The following is a 17,585-nucleotide window of genomic DNA, read 5'->3' on the forward strand; positions in this document are numbered from 1 at the left end:
TTATCCTTTTTTTTTTTTTGTTTGTTTGACGAAACAATTATTATTACCAAAGAAAAAGCATCTACTTCACTTGCAAAAGGACTGGAGTCCAATAGTGTGGTCACTTGGCGAGTTAGGCGCTGAGCAATCCAGTCTAGGACAGGGTTGGCAAGTTTCTGCCGAGGCGATTAAAACCACTGGTAGAAACCGGTTAAAACCAGCATGGCAAAAACCACTTTCTGCCACTTTGCGACAGAAACTGGCAAAAACTCACAAAATGAAAAATTATTTCTTGATATACAACAGAAAATGCATGGAAAAAATAACTAATTGTTAACCAAAGTACTGTAATTTTATTACAAAATTATCACAATTCAAAATTAAATGCTACATTGTTTGGACCCTGCAATTGCTTCTTAGAAAAGGTGGTTTCAAAAATCTCAGAGTTCTTAATTTACTACAAACAAATGAGAAATTTTAGAATATTCTTAAAACAGAAGAGCTAGCAGACAATGCATCAAGGAGCAAGCAATTCTCGTGAAACTTTCATCTATTGTACAACTGGTCCACCATGTAGTAACTGGGGTTATGGTAAAAATTTGACCTAAGTTTTGAGAAATTGGGCCAATTTGTTTTCAAAGCTGTGACATTAGGTACAAAATTTAGGCAAGTAAAATTCTGGCACTTTCTTCTTGAAGCACATGACATGATAATTTCAATCACAATTTAGAGGAAGCATATAAGTGAGCAAATTGCAATCAGTAATGCCTGTTTAATTCTGTATGTCACTCCTCTTTCCTAAGCACCCCTGTATGATTTCTTATCCTTTGTTAAATTAATCCAAATACTACAAGCCTCTGCAATTAGGAAGTTCCCTTTCTGAACTAAATCAAGGGCACTAGCATGGGATTTTATTTCTTTAAATGATGAAATGATGTTTAATTTACTAGTTACTAGATCATTTACTAATTACTTGAAGTATTAAAGACATTTTTAAGTTTTTGCCAGTTTCTGCCGGTTTTTACCGGTTATAACCAGTTTCTGCCACTGGCACGGCAAAGTTTCTGCCGGCAGAAAGCCAACCCTGGTCTAGGATTATCGTTTTGAAGCAACCTTAAATGTGATCCAATGTTTTGGCGAATTCTTTTGAATTGTAAGGAAACTTTTGATTTGTTTTTAACTGAATGAAATATACGACTGTATTTTTTGTTTATTTGGCAAAATATTTTGAATTGCAAAGGATTGTTTTGTACTTAGGTTTTCAAAGAATGTTTACTCATTACAGTTAAAGAACATGATTATTGATTTCATCAGAAGAAGGGACGTAGGGGGCATTCTAGAGGGTTTTTTCCTTTTTCTATAGCTGAATTCTTTTCCACGCGGGGTATGGTATTTCCTTTTCGTCTTAGAAGTACCGTGTTTTTAAATTGCATAGTTTTTCAGTTGGGTTTACGTTTTTGTTAGAAAGATTAGATTGCTCATCGGCAGGAGTTCATTTAGCTCAAAAATTGGGTGTGATACTGTAGCACGGTCGCTTCGCCGATAAACAATAGATTTGCAGGATCCCAAACATCGAAATATCCCCATAAGTCCCCCCACGCTACTGGACTGGGTTTTGGTAGCGTGGTTGCTTGGCAAGGGTGCCCATATAGGGGGACAAGAGGAGGGCTTGAGGCCCCCTTTTAAATTAGAATTTCCTTGTTTTTTAGTACTTTTTTCTTTGCAAAAATGTAAAAACATTTCTTCTCCAGCCATTAATGAATAAGTTATTAAAAATGTCACATTTTAATGACTCTAATCTGTCCAGAAATCGGTTTACATGGGGAAAATATCCTGCTAAGCCTTCATTAAACCATTGCCATTATCTGAGCTCCCCCTTGCAATTTTGCATATGGGTGCCCATGTCGCTTGGCGCTGAGCAACCCAGCCTAGGATTATTGTTATAAAGCAATGGTAAATGTAATTCAATGTTTTGGCAAATTGTTTTGAATTCCAAAGGAACTTTTTATATGTTTTTAACAGAATATACAACTTCTTCTCCTTTTTTTTCTGATGATTTTTAAATGTCCCACAGATTTTTTTTCTTTGGATGGATGGGGTAGCCAATTATTTGAAGTTCACTTAGCATGCAAAGTAAAGCATCGCAAAGCAAAAACTTTGGGCGAGTTTGGGAAATAAGCAATAGAGTTGTGGAATTATTTTACATTTGAAAGATACTATTTGATGTCTTTTTTGTTTATTTGGCGAAACATTTTAAATTGCAGAAGAAACCACTTCACTCGCTAAAGAGTTTTAAAGCAACTATAAATCTAATTTAATATTTTGGTGAATAGTTTAAAATTCCAAAGAAAGTTTTATAGGTTTTTTGAAAAGATGTATGTGCATTTTAGAAGAAAAATGTTCATTTCACATCAAAGAGAGGGGGGGGGGCTTGCATTTTATTTTATTCAACCGACTTCCTTTAATTTTTAGCACGGGTATCGCCGTGCGGGTACTGCTAGTAAAAGGATATAAATAAAATTCATGTGAAAACGAAAACACTGTTGTGCAAAATCTTTTAAGCTGCTGTGTAGTAATATTAAGAGAGAAAGGAAATATCAAGGAATTGAAATAATGAAGAAAATTTGTATCAGAAATTTTAGAGAGAGAATGGAAAAAAAGAACAAGTAAATCAAACTGGTTAAACAAACAGAAAGACTCATTAGTTTTTTAGCATTTTTTATAGAACCTGTTGATTTAATTAAAAATTCGTTTAAATCATCTCATGTAAATTCTGTGAAAAAACCACTGTGTGTAGTGAGGTTAAGTTAATTAACCAAGGTGTTCTTGATTTATCATTCTTGATTTATCATTATATGCTTAAAAAATTTTCTTGTCAAAAGCAGTATATCTTACTATGATACAAAATGTTCTGTTTTACTACAATCTTATTGCGTTAATTCAGAATAAATTTATTCATTCTTCATTGTTCTTCCAAAAAATCATAAAATGTTGCATGTAATTATAACATATCAACTGATTAAAATTTGATTACATTTATTTTTAGGTATAATTGAGCTATTTCTTTTTAACATTCCATTATTGTGGCTTTATCTAATTGGTAATGTTATTACACAGTATCCTTTTATGTTTGTAGCGCAACATAGATTTCTATATTATTTTAAAATAGTGTTAATACTGCATGCCATTTTAGTGTAATTTTGAAACATTGAAATGCACTTTGACAAATTCTTTATTAAGTTTAAACAAGTTTCAAAATTGAGCACAATTATTATAAGTGTATTAAAAAAGTTAATCAAATAAATTGATTTTTTTTTAAATATTTTTCTTTCTGTATGCATAAATATTTATATTTCTTTTTTTTTTATTGATTGTATTATGTTTCTGTCAAAACCACATTTCTCCATCAGAAAACTAGTATGTTGTGGCCATCACGAAACTTTCTTCTATATTTTTCCCTTTTTTTTTCTGATCCCTCCCCATGCTTGACGAGGAAGCAATATTCCCAACAAAAACAAAATTACACATGCAAAAACTTGACGACCATTCCAATGTCTGAATTATTGCAAAAGCAAAGCAAAGAGTGAAAATTGAAAGTTATTTTAAAAGCCTTGCTTGAATTAATTACAAATATTTTATTTGTTAACAAGCATAAGATGGCAACAGTTAAAAATTTTAAATCATTGAGATAATATTTCCGATCATTTCCATACAATTAAAATCACGAGAAATACGCAGACGACAATCTATTACGATTTATCTTTCTTATTGTTGCATTAATAAAGCTATTTTTATTCGCAAAAAAAAAAAAAAAAAAAAATCAACACCTCTTGGAGCGATTGGCGTCAAAATTGAATCAAAGCCTGTTTACATATGGATTCACATATATTCCAAATTTCAACCAGAACGTAGCATTACTTTTTGAGATAAGGCAATCACAATGGGAAAAAAGAACGGGCGATTTGCGCTACCCCCCTTTTAGCTGTTGACACCAAAATAAAATCAGCTCTTATACCCACTAAGGGCTACTAGCTGATAAATTTTTCTTTCATTCTATTCATTATTTCTTGAGATACAGCAGTCACAATTGACGACAAAAAACGTTCTATAGCTCAACCCCCGTTTGAGTTATTGGCACCAAAATTGAATCAGCACCTGTTAAAGGCAACATATGGACCAAATTTTAATTGATTCTGCCAGTTACTTCCTGAGGAATAGCAAGCACGCATAACTCAAAAAACGTCCCATTGCTCCACCCCCCTTGGAGGAATTCGTGCCAAAAAACAATGGGCAAAAGTTTACATAGGGGCACATATGTGTATCAAATTTCATTCGATTTCATGCAGTAGTTTTTGCTGTAGAGCGGCCACAAAAAACTGGTCACACACAGACATGACACACACACAGACACAGACAGACAGACATTTTCCAAAATAAGTCGAAATGGACTCAGCACACCTCAAAACGTTGGAATCCGTCAAAATTCAAAAATTTGCATGAATCCAATACTTTTTTCTATCTATTAGATTTAGAAGAAAGTAAAAAAAAACATTGCTGAAAATATTGTTTTTGTTCAATATTGTCAATTTTGTTCAATAAACTAATTTTATTTTTGAGTTTTTTTTACAAAAGTCCTTTTTTTTTTTTTGGTAATTTCACAAAATACATTAATAAATTTGTTGCAGTCAGTTTCCTTAACCATTTTTAGATATATTTGTGTGAGATCTGTGTTTACGATAGCAGCTAAATATTCATCTTTAACAGTAACAATGATAATTACCTTCAGAAAATTTGTTTCATTAATATTTTCTATTATATATTTCCAAAATCCATTTACTAACCTTCATTGGTTTGCTACATTTCTTGTCTTTGCTGGTACATTGCTTTTCACAGACTTGAAGAATCTCAGAAGCCAAACAAAAAAGTTGGAATAAGTTTGAAATTTGATAAAGCATGTATCAGTTGATCTTGTTTCATAATATTTATTTTCATCATACAGGAAAGAATTACTTTGAAAGAGTATTCTGATTGAAAAAAAGTAATGTAATTTATCCTCCATGCCATAATAGCCTATAGTGTTCTTACTCTTCTGTCTTGACCAATATTGTATTGTGTAATTTTGTAGCAATTTATGAATTTTTAAAAAAATCAATAAAAATATTTACATTGCCAATGCTTTTGCACTCTATTTCTGTCACATCTCTATGAAGTGTTAGTTTTTTTTACATCTCTATGAAGTACACAAAAAAGTTTGTGTGGGAAATCAAGATGCAAATATAAAGAATAAATACCTTTGTGCTGAAAAATTAAAATGTCAGTAATCCAACGTTATTAAGCACAAAACTTGCAAATGATTGCAGACACGTGTTTCGGTGTTACAAGGAACACCTTTTTCAATGCAAAGAAGTGTGAGCTTTTGGATGAAAAGTCATCCGAGAAAAGCAAAGTCTCGGATGACTTTTCATCCAAAAGCTCACACTTCTTTGCATTGAAAAAGGTGTTCCTTGTAACACCGAAACACGTGTCTGCAATCATTTGCAAGTTTTGTGCTTAATAACGTTGGATTACTGACATTTTAAGATGCAAATATGTTACACTTAAATTGAATTAGTTTCCAAGATTTTTTTTATTTTTTTTTGAAGTCTCAGTTTTGATTTATAAAAGATAAATTATTTTAAGTTGTTTTCTTTATTTTCTGTTTTTGCATTTTATTAATTTAGTTTTAAATTTTTTAGTTATCTGAAACTCAGATGCTGTGAACATGTATTGAGTAAAATAAATCAATCCCTTTGTGCAACAAAATATAAAAAAAAGCGTTAGCGTAAAAGAATTTGGCTAGCCTTTTTGGTAACAAGATAAATTTTAAGAAACATGTACAAAAAAAAAGTTGGTTTTTCTTTTCATTTGTCAGTCTTCTTTGCCTGTTTTCAAAATTTATCAATGTGCAATTTCTAGGTCGCCTTCTATAATGTCGGCTGCATAACAACATTTTAAATTATGATAAAGTTTTGCAAATGGTAAAAATTAATGAACTGTTTCTGGAAATAATTTAATTCCCCACAACCATCGAGTGCAGTATTAATAGAATCAACGAACAAAACATTTTGTTTCCATCTAAATATTGCAACATCATAATTTCATTTAGTTTTCAATTTTAGAATATTTTAGTTCCTTATTTGGAACTCTGTCACTGTGAACCTGCACTGAGTTTCAGTGCTGGTTCTTCCATCTTTGATAGCACAATGTTTTTCAGTAGCCTGTGATGAATATTAAACCCAAAAGTAGTCTGCAAGGTAGACTAGCAATAATGAGTTGCTACACTTACTATTAATCAGCAAAAAGAAATACTTAAAGATAAAATGCTAAGTAATTAAATTACAAGTAGAACAGCTAGGCTGAAAAGCTTCAAAACAAAATAGAAAACAGAGGCATGGGTAGCTACGAGAACAAGTGCTTTTGACCTCTTAGGTCACTGAAAACTCCTGCATAGGTTTAGTTTTTTTTTTATTTTTTTATTTGGAACTGTATTCTTTTACTTTCAACTTGAGAAATTTGTGCAGAAAGCAGGAAAAAAAAAATATTTTCATTTTAGAAACAGTCTGCAGACTTCCTCAAATAGTCTGCATTGGGCCTTGTGCTGTTCCTGGGCTTCCATCTAATTGTGCAACCAATGTGATTTCGGGGTAAATGTTTTCGGTCTTTCAAAGTGTTTCAGTTCTTTGAACAAACTTTGAAATGGATTGAAACAGAACAAGATAAGTAAAAGAAGAATAAATCAACGAATGAGTAAATTGAGCTTTTTATTTCCATGTATTATTTTCCATTTATTCCACAAATCAGACTAAAAATATTTATACAAATTTTTTTCCCCAAGAATTTAATTATAAATTTGTTACTTGCTATATCTGCAATAAACGTTTGTTTAATATGATGTTGCTTATATAAAATTATGCACATAAATATTTGTAAAAACTATGTACTCACTACTTCCCAAAATTTCTTTTATTTCAAAATTTAAGCTGTTCAATAAATAAAGTTCTTGTTAATTCTAATTATTTTCATGGTCGTTTGAGTTTTGATTTATCAAGAGTCTAATGTATTTTACTTAAAAAAAACCGCCTGAAGCTGAAGTCAACAGCCAATATTTAACTTCTGCATTTCAAACAATGGAAACAAACATATAATATTTAGTTTATTTCATATACACAAATGAATAAGATACCTAAGATTGTTGACGCTGGTGAGGTGGCTGATACAATTTAGCAGCTGACCTATAATCTTGCTGCCTAGGTTTTTGCCGATCTTGTCTGCCATAGTATTGGTTATGGTACTTGTTTAAATCTTGTCTGGAGTCCATTGAATCTCTGAACTGTGTAGTTTGGTTGACAGAATTTTCTGGATTATTCCAATGACTTGGATGAAAAGAGAGTGGCCCAACATTCTGCATTAAAAATAAATATTATCTGTTATAGCTACTATGATTGTGTATAATTTTAAATTTTTTTTCATAAAATTGACAGATTTTACAACATTAAGTTGAAGCTTTTAAAACTAAATTGTGTTAAAAAAAGAAGTCTAGTGGTTTACATAATTACAGTGAAACCTCTAAAAACCAGCTCCCAATGGGTTATTGTTTATTACTAAGGGGTGTAAATATTTAGCAATAGGCTATTTCAAAATAGGCTTTGCGAAAAAATCAGCAAAAAAAATAATAATAGAGTACTAAGCACAGAAGTCGTATCTGCATTTTTTTAAAAAATGCAAATTGAGTTATTGTCATAAAGTGGATCTTTATTACATATTTTATGGATATACAGTTTTATGGTCATTTGTAAAAAAGAAATATCTTTTTTTTTTCAAAGCTGAATAAGTGGGACCTGAGTCAAGTATATGATGGAGTAAAACTTTAAAAAGCAATTTCTCATTTTGTGAGAGCAGCTGCAGAAATAACTTTTATACAGAACTTGGGAAAAAGAAACCCTCTTTTTAATATCAGCATTCATAGTCCTACAAATGTCTTGTAGGCGATGGAAAAGCAATGTGCAAGGAGGTATTGTCTGTTTTCCACAAGAAGGCACTTGACTCTGCCTTCGTCAAGTGATATTCGATGATTCTATTTCGCTGTTTTCTGCAGAAGGTATATTTGGATCATAGCATTTTGTCATAAAAGTAGTAGTTTTTAAAGTGTAAGAATAATGAAAATAGCGACAGACAAGTGAAGCAAGTGATGTAAAGGACACTAAGACTTTTTTGCACATAAAAATGCATGCCCAAGTTAAGGTTGTCTGTAGTTGTCTCATTTAGAAGCATGTAGATATGTTTACCGATCACCCCTGCCTGAAATTGAAATTTGCATTCGAGGCGACGGGGCGAAGTGTTTTCTCGTGAAAAACAGGCAATAGTTTTGTATCAATTCCATCCAGGGCCGGATTTAGGGGAGGGCAAGCGGGGCTTCTGCCTTGGGGCCTTCACAACAAAGGGGCCCCCACAATAAAATTTTTACAAAATATCCTAACTTTCATGGGTTGAAAATACCGGATATATACATATATATCAAAATATTCGGATATATAACAAAGTATCGGATGTTTTCAAAAATATGATGATCTTTTTGAACCCTGATTAGGGGCCTCCACTCCTTCGTTGCCCCGGGGCCTCCAGACTTCCGAATCCGGCCCTAATTCCATCTGCTAAAAAAACTAGGAGACTAGGGGAAGGGGAGGATTGTTACAAAGTGAAAAAAAAAGCTTTGTGATCATTGCTTTGGAGTCATTAGGAACTAATGTTTTGTTGAGTTCTGGGTTTATGATGTTCTAATGTTTAAATTATTTTGATTGAGGATAAAATAATAGTCTTGACATTTTTAAATAACAAGCATTGAAAAATATTTTTTTTCATTTAAGATATGCCTCAGCTTAATATTAATATAATCATTAAAATTATGCTGCATGACAAAAAAAACCATACTTCAAAATGCTGCCGACACCATTCTTGCCGATTCTTATGTAAAATTTACCCTGAGCCCAAATATTACCACCTCTTTTCCCCCATCGCCTCTTTTTGGAAATGGTGCACCCCAATTTTTTTCAGTTTTTGACAGCTTCATAGCCATTATTTTAATTTGAAAAGGGAGGACATTCATTCTTCTGAAGAACTAGATAAGGACAGAGTTCAAAATCATGAACATTTACAACAAGTCGGGAAACTCATGAGGTATTTCCCTTAAAATATATTGAATATCAAAAACAATCTTTTTCTTCTAGGGGTGTGTTTTACAATTTTATAACATTTTTTCGGTGTAAAACTAGAAGATCAGCCTGACTGCTAGAAGCTCCATGTCTGAAAAAATTTCACTTTGTAAAAAATAATTTTGAAAAATACTGTAAATGTGACCAGTTGCATTCAGATCTTCAGTGTAAAGAACCTTTTCATATTATTCAAGTTACATTCACAGATATACAATGACCCCTTGTTATATCCAAAAATGCGATTTAACCAATGTCATAAAAGTAACAACTTAGTTAACATACAAATTTAATGACATGTGCACCAACAAAAACATATTAGGATGGACATTTTCAATCAAGGCAAGAAAAATTAGCTTTCCAATCGTTCCTGTAAAAAAAATAATTTAAAAAAAATGTATTGTTTTAGGTTGAAATATGAATTAAAAGTTTCAGCTTAGATTGCAACAAATTTGGAACACATGCCAGTTTTTTTCCCCATTAATTGAATAGAGAGAAAATACTTTTTCCGAGAAATATATATGTTCCTGCGATGTCAAGGATAAAGCAACATTTTTTGTAAAAATATTTTTTGGGAAACAAAAAGCGCAATACATCTGAATGAGTGACATAACGAGAGATTATTGTAACTAAGATTAAGAATAAATGTTGATTCTGAGTCGCACTTTCTCCCTCTGATTCTACTACTGCCGGATTCCAATTTCTTTCTATCTGCTTTGAAAGAAAATGAGTTCAGCAGACGCATGTTAAATGCATTTTTCGAGCGAAAGAGTATTGCATAAAGCTGGTTACTTGCCAAAGCCAGTAGTTTGAATGAAAGTGGAGTTTGGCAAGTTTTTGATGCAATGATTTTAGTTTTTTCCTTTGAAAAAATGTAATTTATATCCCAAAAATGTCAATTAAATTTCTTTTGTTAACTTAAAAGCAGTGGCGTAACTGGCTGATGATTGGGGGGGGGGGGGGGGGGGGGGTCATCAAAGCTTGGTTCAGCCGGATTTTTCCTGTAATGTCTACATTTTAGCATAGTTTACCTTGTTTAGCTCATTAATTTGTTAAAATTAATAAAAAAAAGTTAGATAGAAAGCTAAAGTATGTTTCTAATTTATTTCAACCTTTCATTCCCAGTTGATACCGTTTGGAATCATCATATTAATTTTGCTCACCAAAGCCTGCTTCTGATGGCATACACATTCGCATATTCCTCTTTTAAAACAGTTTTTTTTTAAATTCTTACTAATAAATAGCAGCCTTGTTAGTTTCATCTTTTTAAAATTGCTTCTTATAATTTCATTAGGCAAACTTATGCCAAAACAAAAGTATTTTTTTTATTATAGTGAAAATGAAATTACTAGTACAATTTCATTTTGTATAATTTAAAAATATATATAAAGTTTTTATTTGAACTGTTTTTGACTCGATTTTAAACTTTGGGCTTTTATGTTTCCTCAAGTATGATGATTCGAACTGGTATCAACACAGATACAGTTCAATTAGACTTGATGAATGTAAATGCTCATTATTTCTTGAAATTTACATTCTCCTGAAGTTGGTATTGGTTGTTTTTTATTATAATCTGCGACTTAAAAAAGTTATTTTATCAACATGTCAATAAAGAAATCTGATTTTTAACAATTGATAAAAAAAAAATTTTTTTGATGAATGGTAGTTTGTAATCAGACATTGAATAAGAAGAATACAATGAAGGCACATTATCAAGACAATTTATCCAAAAATAATGCAATGAAGATATTAATAGAACTATATCGAACACATTTTATAAATTGAAAACATTAATTGCCACTGAAATAGAGTATGAAGATTTTCATGAAATAACACTAGTTTTGCATAAGTTATGAAAAAATATTTTTTATTATCATCAATAAATGATTATTCAGTTACCATAATTGGCAAATATCTATTCTTGTAGTGTAAAGAAGTTGACCAATTAACGAAAACGTAGGCAAAATAAAATCTTCCGAAATGGAGAGAATTAGTAAAAAATAAAGTTTGGTACATGGCCTTAAAATTTTTTTATTGATATGTATATAAAAAAAGTTGGAAGGTTTTTGGTTTTGCTTTAGATTTTTTTTTTCGAGGGCTTAAATGAAAAGTGTGCGGCAGTCTATTCAATGAAAGCATCTATCTAGTGGACATATACAAACTTTTCTTGTAATTTCCTTTCTAGTACTGTCAGAAGGATGTGACTGTTGCTAATTCATGAAAACAATTCAAAAGTCTTACACTGTAAAAACGATTTAGAAACGTTCCTGGATAATATCAGGCAGCTGATGTGCCTAATTTCAACCAGTAACATATCTTACAAAAACCACGAACATTTTCCGGTAAAAGTCAGTAACCTTTCTGAAATATTGGGAAATCTCCCTTGTTAAAGCCAGTAGTGAACACTCTAGAAAAATGAAAAAGGTTTAATGTATTTGATTAGAACCTTCCTAATTCACCAAGAAAGCTTCAGAAGCATTAGAGCAACCATGGCCAAAGTTACGCAAAAATTGCAAGCAAGAACGAAGCATATTCCTTGCCTGCAGCCACCCAGTGACTTATTTACTTCCATTGGGAGCTTAGTCAATCTGGATGGGCCGTAATCAAACTAAAGCCGATACACTTGATAAACATGCTCAGTCAATTTTACCGGTAGCAAAAAATATTTATCTTTGCGGGAAAATAGGTAAAAACCTCTGAAATCTCGAAATGTTCCACAGAAATAACCAGTAACGTTTCAGAATTTTTTTTACAGTGTAATTTAGAAAACATTGAACTTTTGACTCACGCAGGTGCGTTCATTAAATAGTCGGATTACTCTGTTTTAATCACTTATTGTACTGCATCAATTCCCAATGATTTTAAAGGGCATCCTTGTACAAATGATGCCATTTGGAATCTCTTTAATTTTAACAAACGATATTAAAATATAAATTTTTCTTTTTTGGACTCGCATCTTGGGTCAAAAATGAGTACATTTCACAAATTTCAAAATGAATAATTAATTCTTGGGATTGAAATGGAAAACAGTTATTAAAATTATGAATTAGAAATAACATAATAAATTTTTCCACGTAAATAATAGAAATACACAACTTTACACGCAAAAATATTAAGATGCAGAAAAAATCAAAGAAATAAATTTCAATAATCTCCAAGATAATTTTATGTAGCATTCATATGAGTTAATTCGATTCACTTTACAAATCAAAATCCCTTCTTTGTTTAGCAAATTCATTAATCACTTCTTCAGAGCTAAGTGCAACATCTCTGTGTATGCTCAAATGAGCGAGACTGTTTAAGGGTGCTTCACCTGTCATGTTCTAAGACAGGATTTTAACCTTTTCGAGGAAGAAACACTTCTTTCTACAGTAGCCACAGAAACTGATAAGGTAGCACCAATTTTTAAAGCTTCAAATATGCTGGGAAACATATCCTTGTCACAGCTATTCAAAGCTTCTATAAAAAAAAAACTCTGCCAATCCTTGTTTTTTTCCCAAATTTTCTTCCATAAATAAATTTCATTACGAAATATCTCCGAGTTATAGATTTAATACTATTCAGCCACTTCTCAAAATTAACTTGAGCCGTACTTCTTATAATTTCCTCTTGCAGGGCTATTATTCTAGATGGTATTATGTTTTGAATATTACATGAAATGTCTTTATGTTTCATAAATATACTATTTAACTGCACTAAAAAAAAATCAAGAAATGGGATAAAAGTAGATATTCTAAAATAGTCTTCAGGACTATTGACTTCAATATTCAAGCGATGTTTGCCTTTTCGCTGTTTGCGGAATTTGTATCTCATCTTCACCAATTTTTTTCCTTTAAATTCAGTGCCTCTTTAAACAATTTGTAAAAAATTTCAGTTGAACTTTCACACATGCAATTCTTCAATTATTGCCTCAGTCATTTTAATGGCAGCCGCTAAGTCAATATTTACTTTCTGAAAATATTTGGAAAGATTATGCGTCAACGAAAATATTTTATTGAGGAAAACAAGTGCAACAACAAAATTCCCACTTTTCAATGCTTGTTGAAACATGAAAACTTTTTGCGAGGATTCTGATTTGGAGCCTTCTTGAATAGCGTTAAACGCATAAAACACAGGGAAGAAAAATTCTTTGCAAAAAATTAAAGATTGAAGGCGTTCAACCCAACGTGTGTCGCACAACTTTTTCGGTCGTTGCTTCTTGAGCTCGCATTCTAATTCAACCATGTTTTTCAAAATTGTTTCAAAATTTTTAGACAATATGAAAAATTTTATAATTTCTTTTACAGTTCCAATAGCATTACGAATGCTTGAAATAGAGCAAGCATCACTGATTGCCAAGTTCAATGAATGGCTGGCGCAATGAACATACAAAATCTCCAGGTGAATTTGCTGTATTTGAGCAGCTCATCCTTGGTACTTACTGCTCATTGCTGATGTCTCGTCATACCCTTGACCCCATAAGTAATTTAGGTTTAAGCCTAATTTCATGCATTCGGTTATTAAAGTACTATATAGTCCTTCGCCTGTTGTATCATATACAGTAACAAACTGCAAAAAACTTCTTTTACAATCATTCCTTTATCCGTTTTTTTCACACAGCAAGCACATAGGGAAAATTGTTCAATACCACTGATGTCGCATGTTTCATCCGCTAAGATGGCAAAGCATTCAGCGGCATTTACTTCATCAATTAATTTGGCCTTAATGTTTCCACATGTCTCAATAAATTCATTCTGTATCTTCGGGCTTAAGTACTTTGTTTTTCCTTGTGAAATTAGATGTTCTTTCAAAGGAATATCCCACTCAAAAGTGCAAGATTGATCTGAAGTTCCATCATTTTCTGTAGGCATTTGCAGTGTTATGGTACCCGAATCCAGATGACCCCAAAAGAAATTTCTTGCCTTCCAAGAAAAATTATAGAATTAATTATCAAAGTTTTCCTCTATAGTCTTCTGCTTCACAGTGTCCAGCTGGAGATCAATCGGCATTATATTCTTCTCATGTGTGAACACGAAATTCTGACCTGAAACACAAGCCTTCTTATGGAAATCTAGTCCCTGGTGATAGCGATATTGTTCTTTGGCATCTTTCCACCTGCTAAAAGGGGTTGCAACAAGGAATTTGGCTAGCATATGGCTTCCTTTCCCAACTTCTGATTTGCAGAAAAAAAAAACTGAAACAATACACCATCCAACTTTGAATATGTCAGCCAGGGAAACTCAAGCAGCAATTTCCTTTGAAATTTTAAATTACATTTACCGCCAGTTGGGAATTTGTGTAGTTCATCTGGTAACCACCTATTTCTTAGCACAAAGTAAATATCATCACTATATTTCTATCATATATCCCAACATATATATTTCTTCACTATATATCCCAACGTAATTACCAATGTCATTTTTATCCAATATGTCGATATAAGGGTTTCTGGTTCATTTTTATCTAATATGTTGCAAGAGGTTTCTGGTTCAGGCTCTACGCATGAAGATGTACCAGCTTTGGTGACAGTTTGGGGAGCGCATTAAAACACCAAAATTAGTAATGAATCACAGTTTGATGTAATATAATCGTTACTTAAAGGTTAAAGGAGACTAACTCAGGAGGCTTTGCTAAGTAAAGGAGATTACTCTAGAGAAAGTGATAGCAGAAGGCAGAGGTAGCAGATCTAAAACAACACAAAGCAGTGGTCAATGGGATACATTTTTATCGGACACATCTACCGCAATATTGCGTACTACATGAACTCAATTCATGATGCTTCGTAAATTTCCCCCAGTTGACGTGATGTGTTATATATATGTGTGTATATATATATATATATATATATTTAAATCACTCTCTTATGTTGATCTTCTTCTCCCTCTGTTACCACTTTCCCCTGACGTTTCCAGCAATGGCTTTCGATACAGTTAATCCTCCTTCAAGTTTTATCTGCCTCCCTTGAAAGTTTGTCACAACAGAATTAAAACATCCAGCATATATATATCAAAACAAATTGAAAAATATTTCTCCAAATAATTTTTAATTATTTTTCCTCTTCTTTCTCAATGAATAAAAAATCTTAAAGGATAACCAGAAGTGCATGCAAAATTACAGTTTTTAGAAACACGGATTAATATTGTATATCTGCACTACTTGAGTTCAAACACTAATTCTCCTGAAGCGAATCTCAGTTTTAATTCTTGTAAATAAATTTTGAAGCATAAGCATTCTGTGACTCTTAATGGTTTTCAATGTCCAAGGCTAATTGAAGGATATATACCTTCTCCTCTGCAGCCTTAAATACATGTAAAAGTTTTGGATGTTTTTATATCGATATTGTGATAATTTTCTCTTTCTCGCAAATCCCTCTCTCAGCATTCAGTTTCAAGAGAACCTTCAATCATTCTATTACTGCAAATGCGGGACAATCGGTGTTTGTTTTTATGTATACAAAAAGAAAACAGTATGAAACAAACTGGTATCGAAGACCAACTGTTAATTTAAAAATATAATATACATACATATAGCATAATTAATAGCCTACGTCACTCAGTAAGAACAAACCTTTCATGCAGCAAAAGAATTTTTCAAAAAGTTGCAATGGTTCCGGAGATTACGTAGAACATATAAACATACAAAAAAAAAAGAAAAGAAAAATCAGCTCTTTCTCTTTATGATATTAGTATAGATAGAACATAGTTAAAATAGTTTACTCAACCACTTCTTTTGTATATAAAAACAAATTAACATTGATCATCATAAATTTTAATTGCTTCTTAGCAGAAGCAATTCAATCATTCTATGCTCAGTTAAATTTAAACATTAAAAAAATATTTTCAATTCAAATTTCAAATTTAAAAAAAAAGGAAAGAAAAAAAAACCTGATAGTTATAAATAGAAACAAAAAGCTTCTTAAGAGGTTTTTTTCTGACCTTTGAAGTAGTTGTAAAATAGCATTAACTTCGATTTTAAACATAAAACGGATCTTTATTTTAAAAAAAAATAAAAAAATATACGTATATAAAAATAATATACACATGAAATAGGATCAATGTAAAAAAAATAAAATATTTTCATAAGTACTGCGTTAAATAATTTTTAAATTGTCAAAATTTATTTGTCTTTTTTTTTTTTTTTTTGAGTGAACATTAAAATTACGGTTAATATAATATAAAATGATATTAAACGCTTGAAAAAAAATCTGTTTCATGTATCTGAATATATTGTTAGTTAAGTTAATAAATCTATAAATTTCGAAAAATGTTGATGAAGTTCTTTCATTTGATGAGGTTGCAACTGTGAAAAACGAAGTTATTTTTTCTTTCTTTACAGTGAGTTTCCGACATTTAGAATCCATTTCATAAGTACAATTTTGGAATCAAAATAACTTTAATAAGAAGCAAAATATCAAATTCTAAGCAGTATACTACATAATACTAATTTTTTCTATTCTGTTCTCAGAGAGCAAAAAAGCAAAGAATGCATGCTATATTTAGAAACGATAGCTGTGCAGACGGTAGCAAGAGCAAATGCTTGCCCTCTATCCACCCATATACATATACAGGGACAGGTGTATCTCCCCTTTCGCTAGGGGAGAACGAACGATTGTGAGATGGGACCAGACCCTCTCCCCCTGGATGAAACTCCTATGCTCAATGTCAAGGTTAAAGGGATCTTCACCCTTCAAGCAAGTAAGGAGGGAACTCTTTAGCATTCTGTTGTCCAGAGAAAAATCGTGCTATGCTTTTTGGAAAGAAATAAATATTGGCGCGTTTTTCTCCCTATTTTTTTTTCTTATTTTGTTTTTTATATTTTTTTACCGGACAAACGTTTGGGGGGGGGGGTCCCCTCCTTCCGCAGTTACGCCACTGCTTAAAAGGGTATTCTAGTCTAGAGGTTCAATTTTGCAGGCATAATAAAAAAAAACTGTAACCATTTTTCTCTATTAATTTTTTAGCAGTTTTTTTATTGATACTTTAGAAGTATAAAAAATGTAAATTAGTGGGGGGGGGGGGGGAATTCAAAATTGAAATCAGTAGAGACCGGCAAAGTGGGGAAAAAGTGAGAAAAAAAAAGGTGTCGACTGGTTGACAAGATTCCAATCCTCCTGGTGATCTGAAACATGAAATTAAGGTTGATTCTTATTAAACAAGGATGTCAAATTATCTTTACATAGCCGATTTGGAAAAAAAAAAATTGCACAAAAAGGTATCTTTTTGAAAAAAAAAAAAGGTCTATTTTGGCTCTTTTTTTCAACTTTGGTATTTTTTTAAAAATAGTAAAAAAAAAAAAAAAAAAAAAAAAAAAAAAACAGAAATACAGAAACCTCTAGGTGGAGACAATTTTGATAGTATTAAAAAAGTCTGTGCCAAATTTAAA

General features: G+C 31.7%; 2 protein-coding genes across 2 annotated transcripts in view; one reads left to right on the forward strand and one right to left on the reverse strand.

The window, feature by feature from the left end:
• Window positions 1-5,145, forward strand: part of LOC129221619 (nucleotide sugar transporter SLC35B4-like) — a 45,945-nt gene extending 40,800 nt beyond the window's left edge. Inside the window, exons 7-8 of the mRNA XM_054856145.1 lie at window positions 3,026-3,095; window positions 4,688-5,145. Coding sequence (XP_054712120.1) covers window positions 3,026-3,095; window positions 4,688-4,913 — 296 coding nt within the window. The 3' untranslated portion in view covers window positions 4,914-5,145. The remainder of the gene's footprint in view (window positions 1-3,025; window positions 3,096-4,687) is intronic.
• A 1,639-nt stretch (window positions 5,146-6,784) lies between these two features.
• Window positions 6,785-17,585, reverse strand: part of LOC129235323 (tudor domain-containing protein 3-like) — a 67,717-nt gene continuing 56,916 nt past the window's right edge. Inside the window, exon 10 of the mRNA XM_054869062.1 lies at window positions 6,785-7,420. Coding sequence (XP_054725037.1) covers window positions 7,202-7,420 — 219 coding nt within the window. The 3' untranslated portion in view covers window positions 6,785-7,201. The remainder of the gene's footprint in view (window positions 7,421-17,585) is intronic.

This window comes from Uloborus diversus, chromosome 1, assembly GCF_026930045.1.
Source record: "Uloborus diversus isolate 005 chromosome 1, Udiv.v.3.1, whole genome shotgun sequence".
Lineage (NCBI taxonomy): Eukaryota > Metazoa > Arthropoda > Arachnida > Araneae > Uloboridae > Uloborus > Uloborus diversus.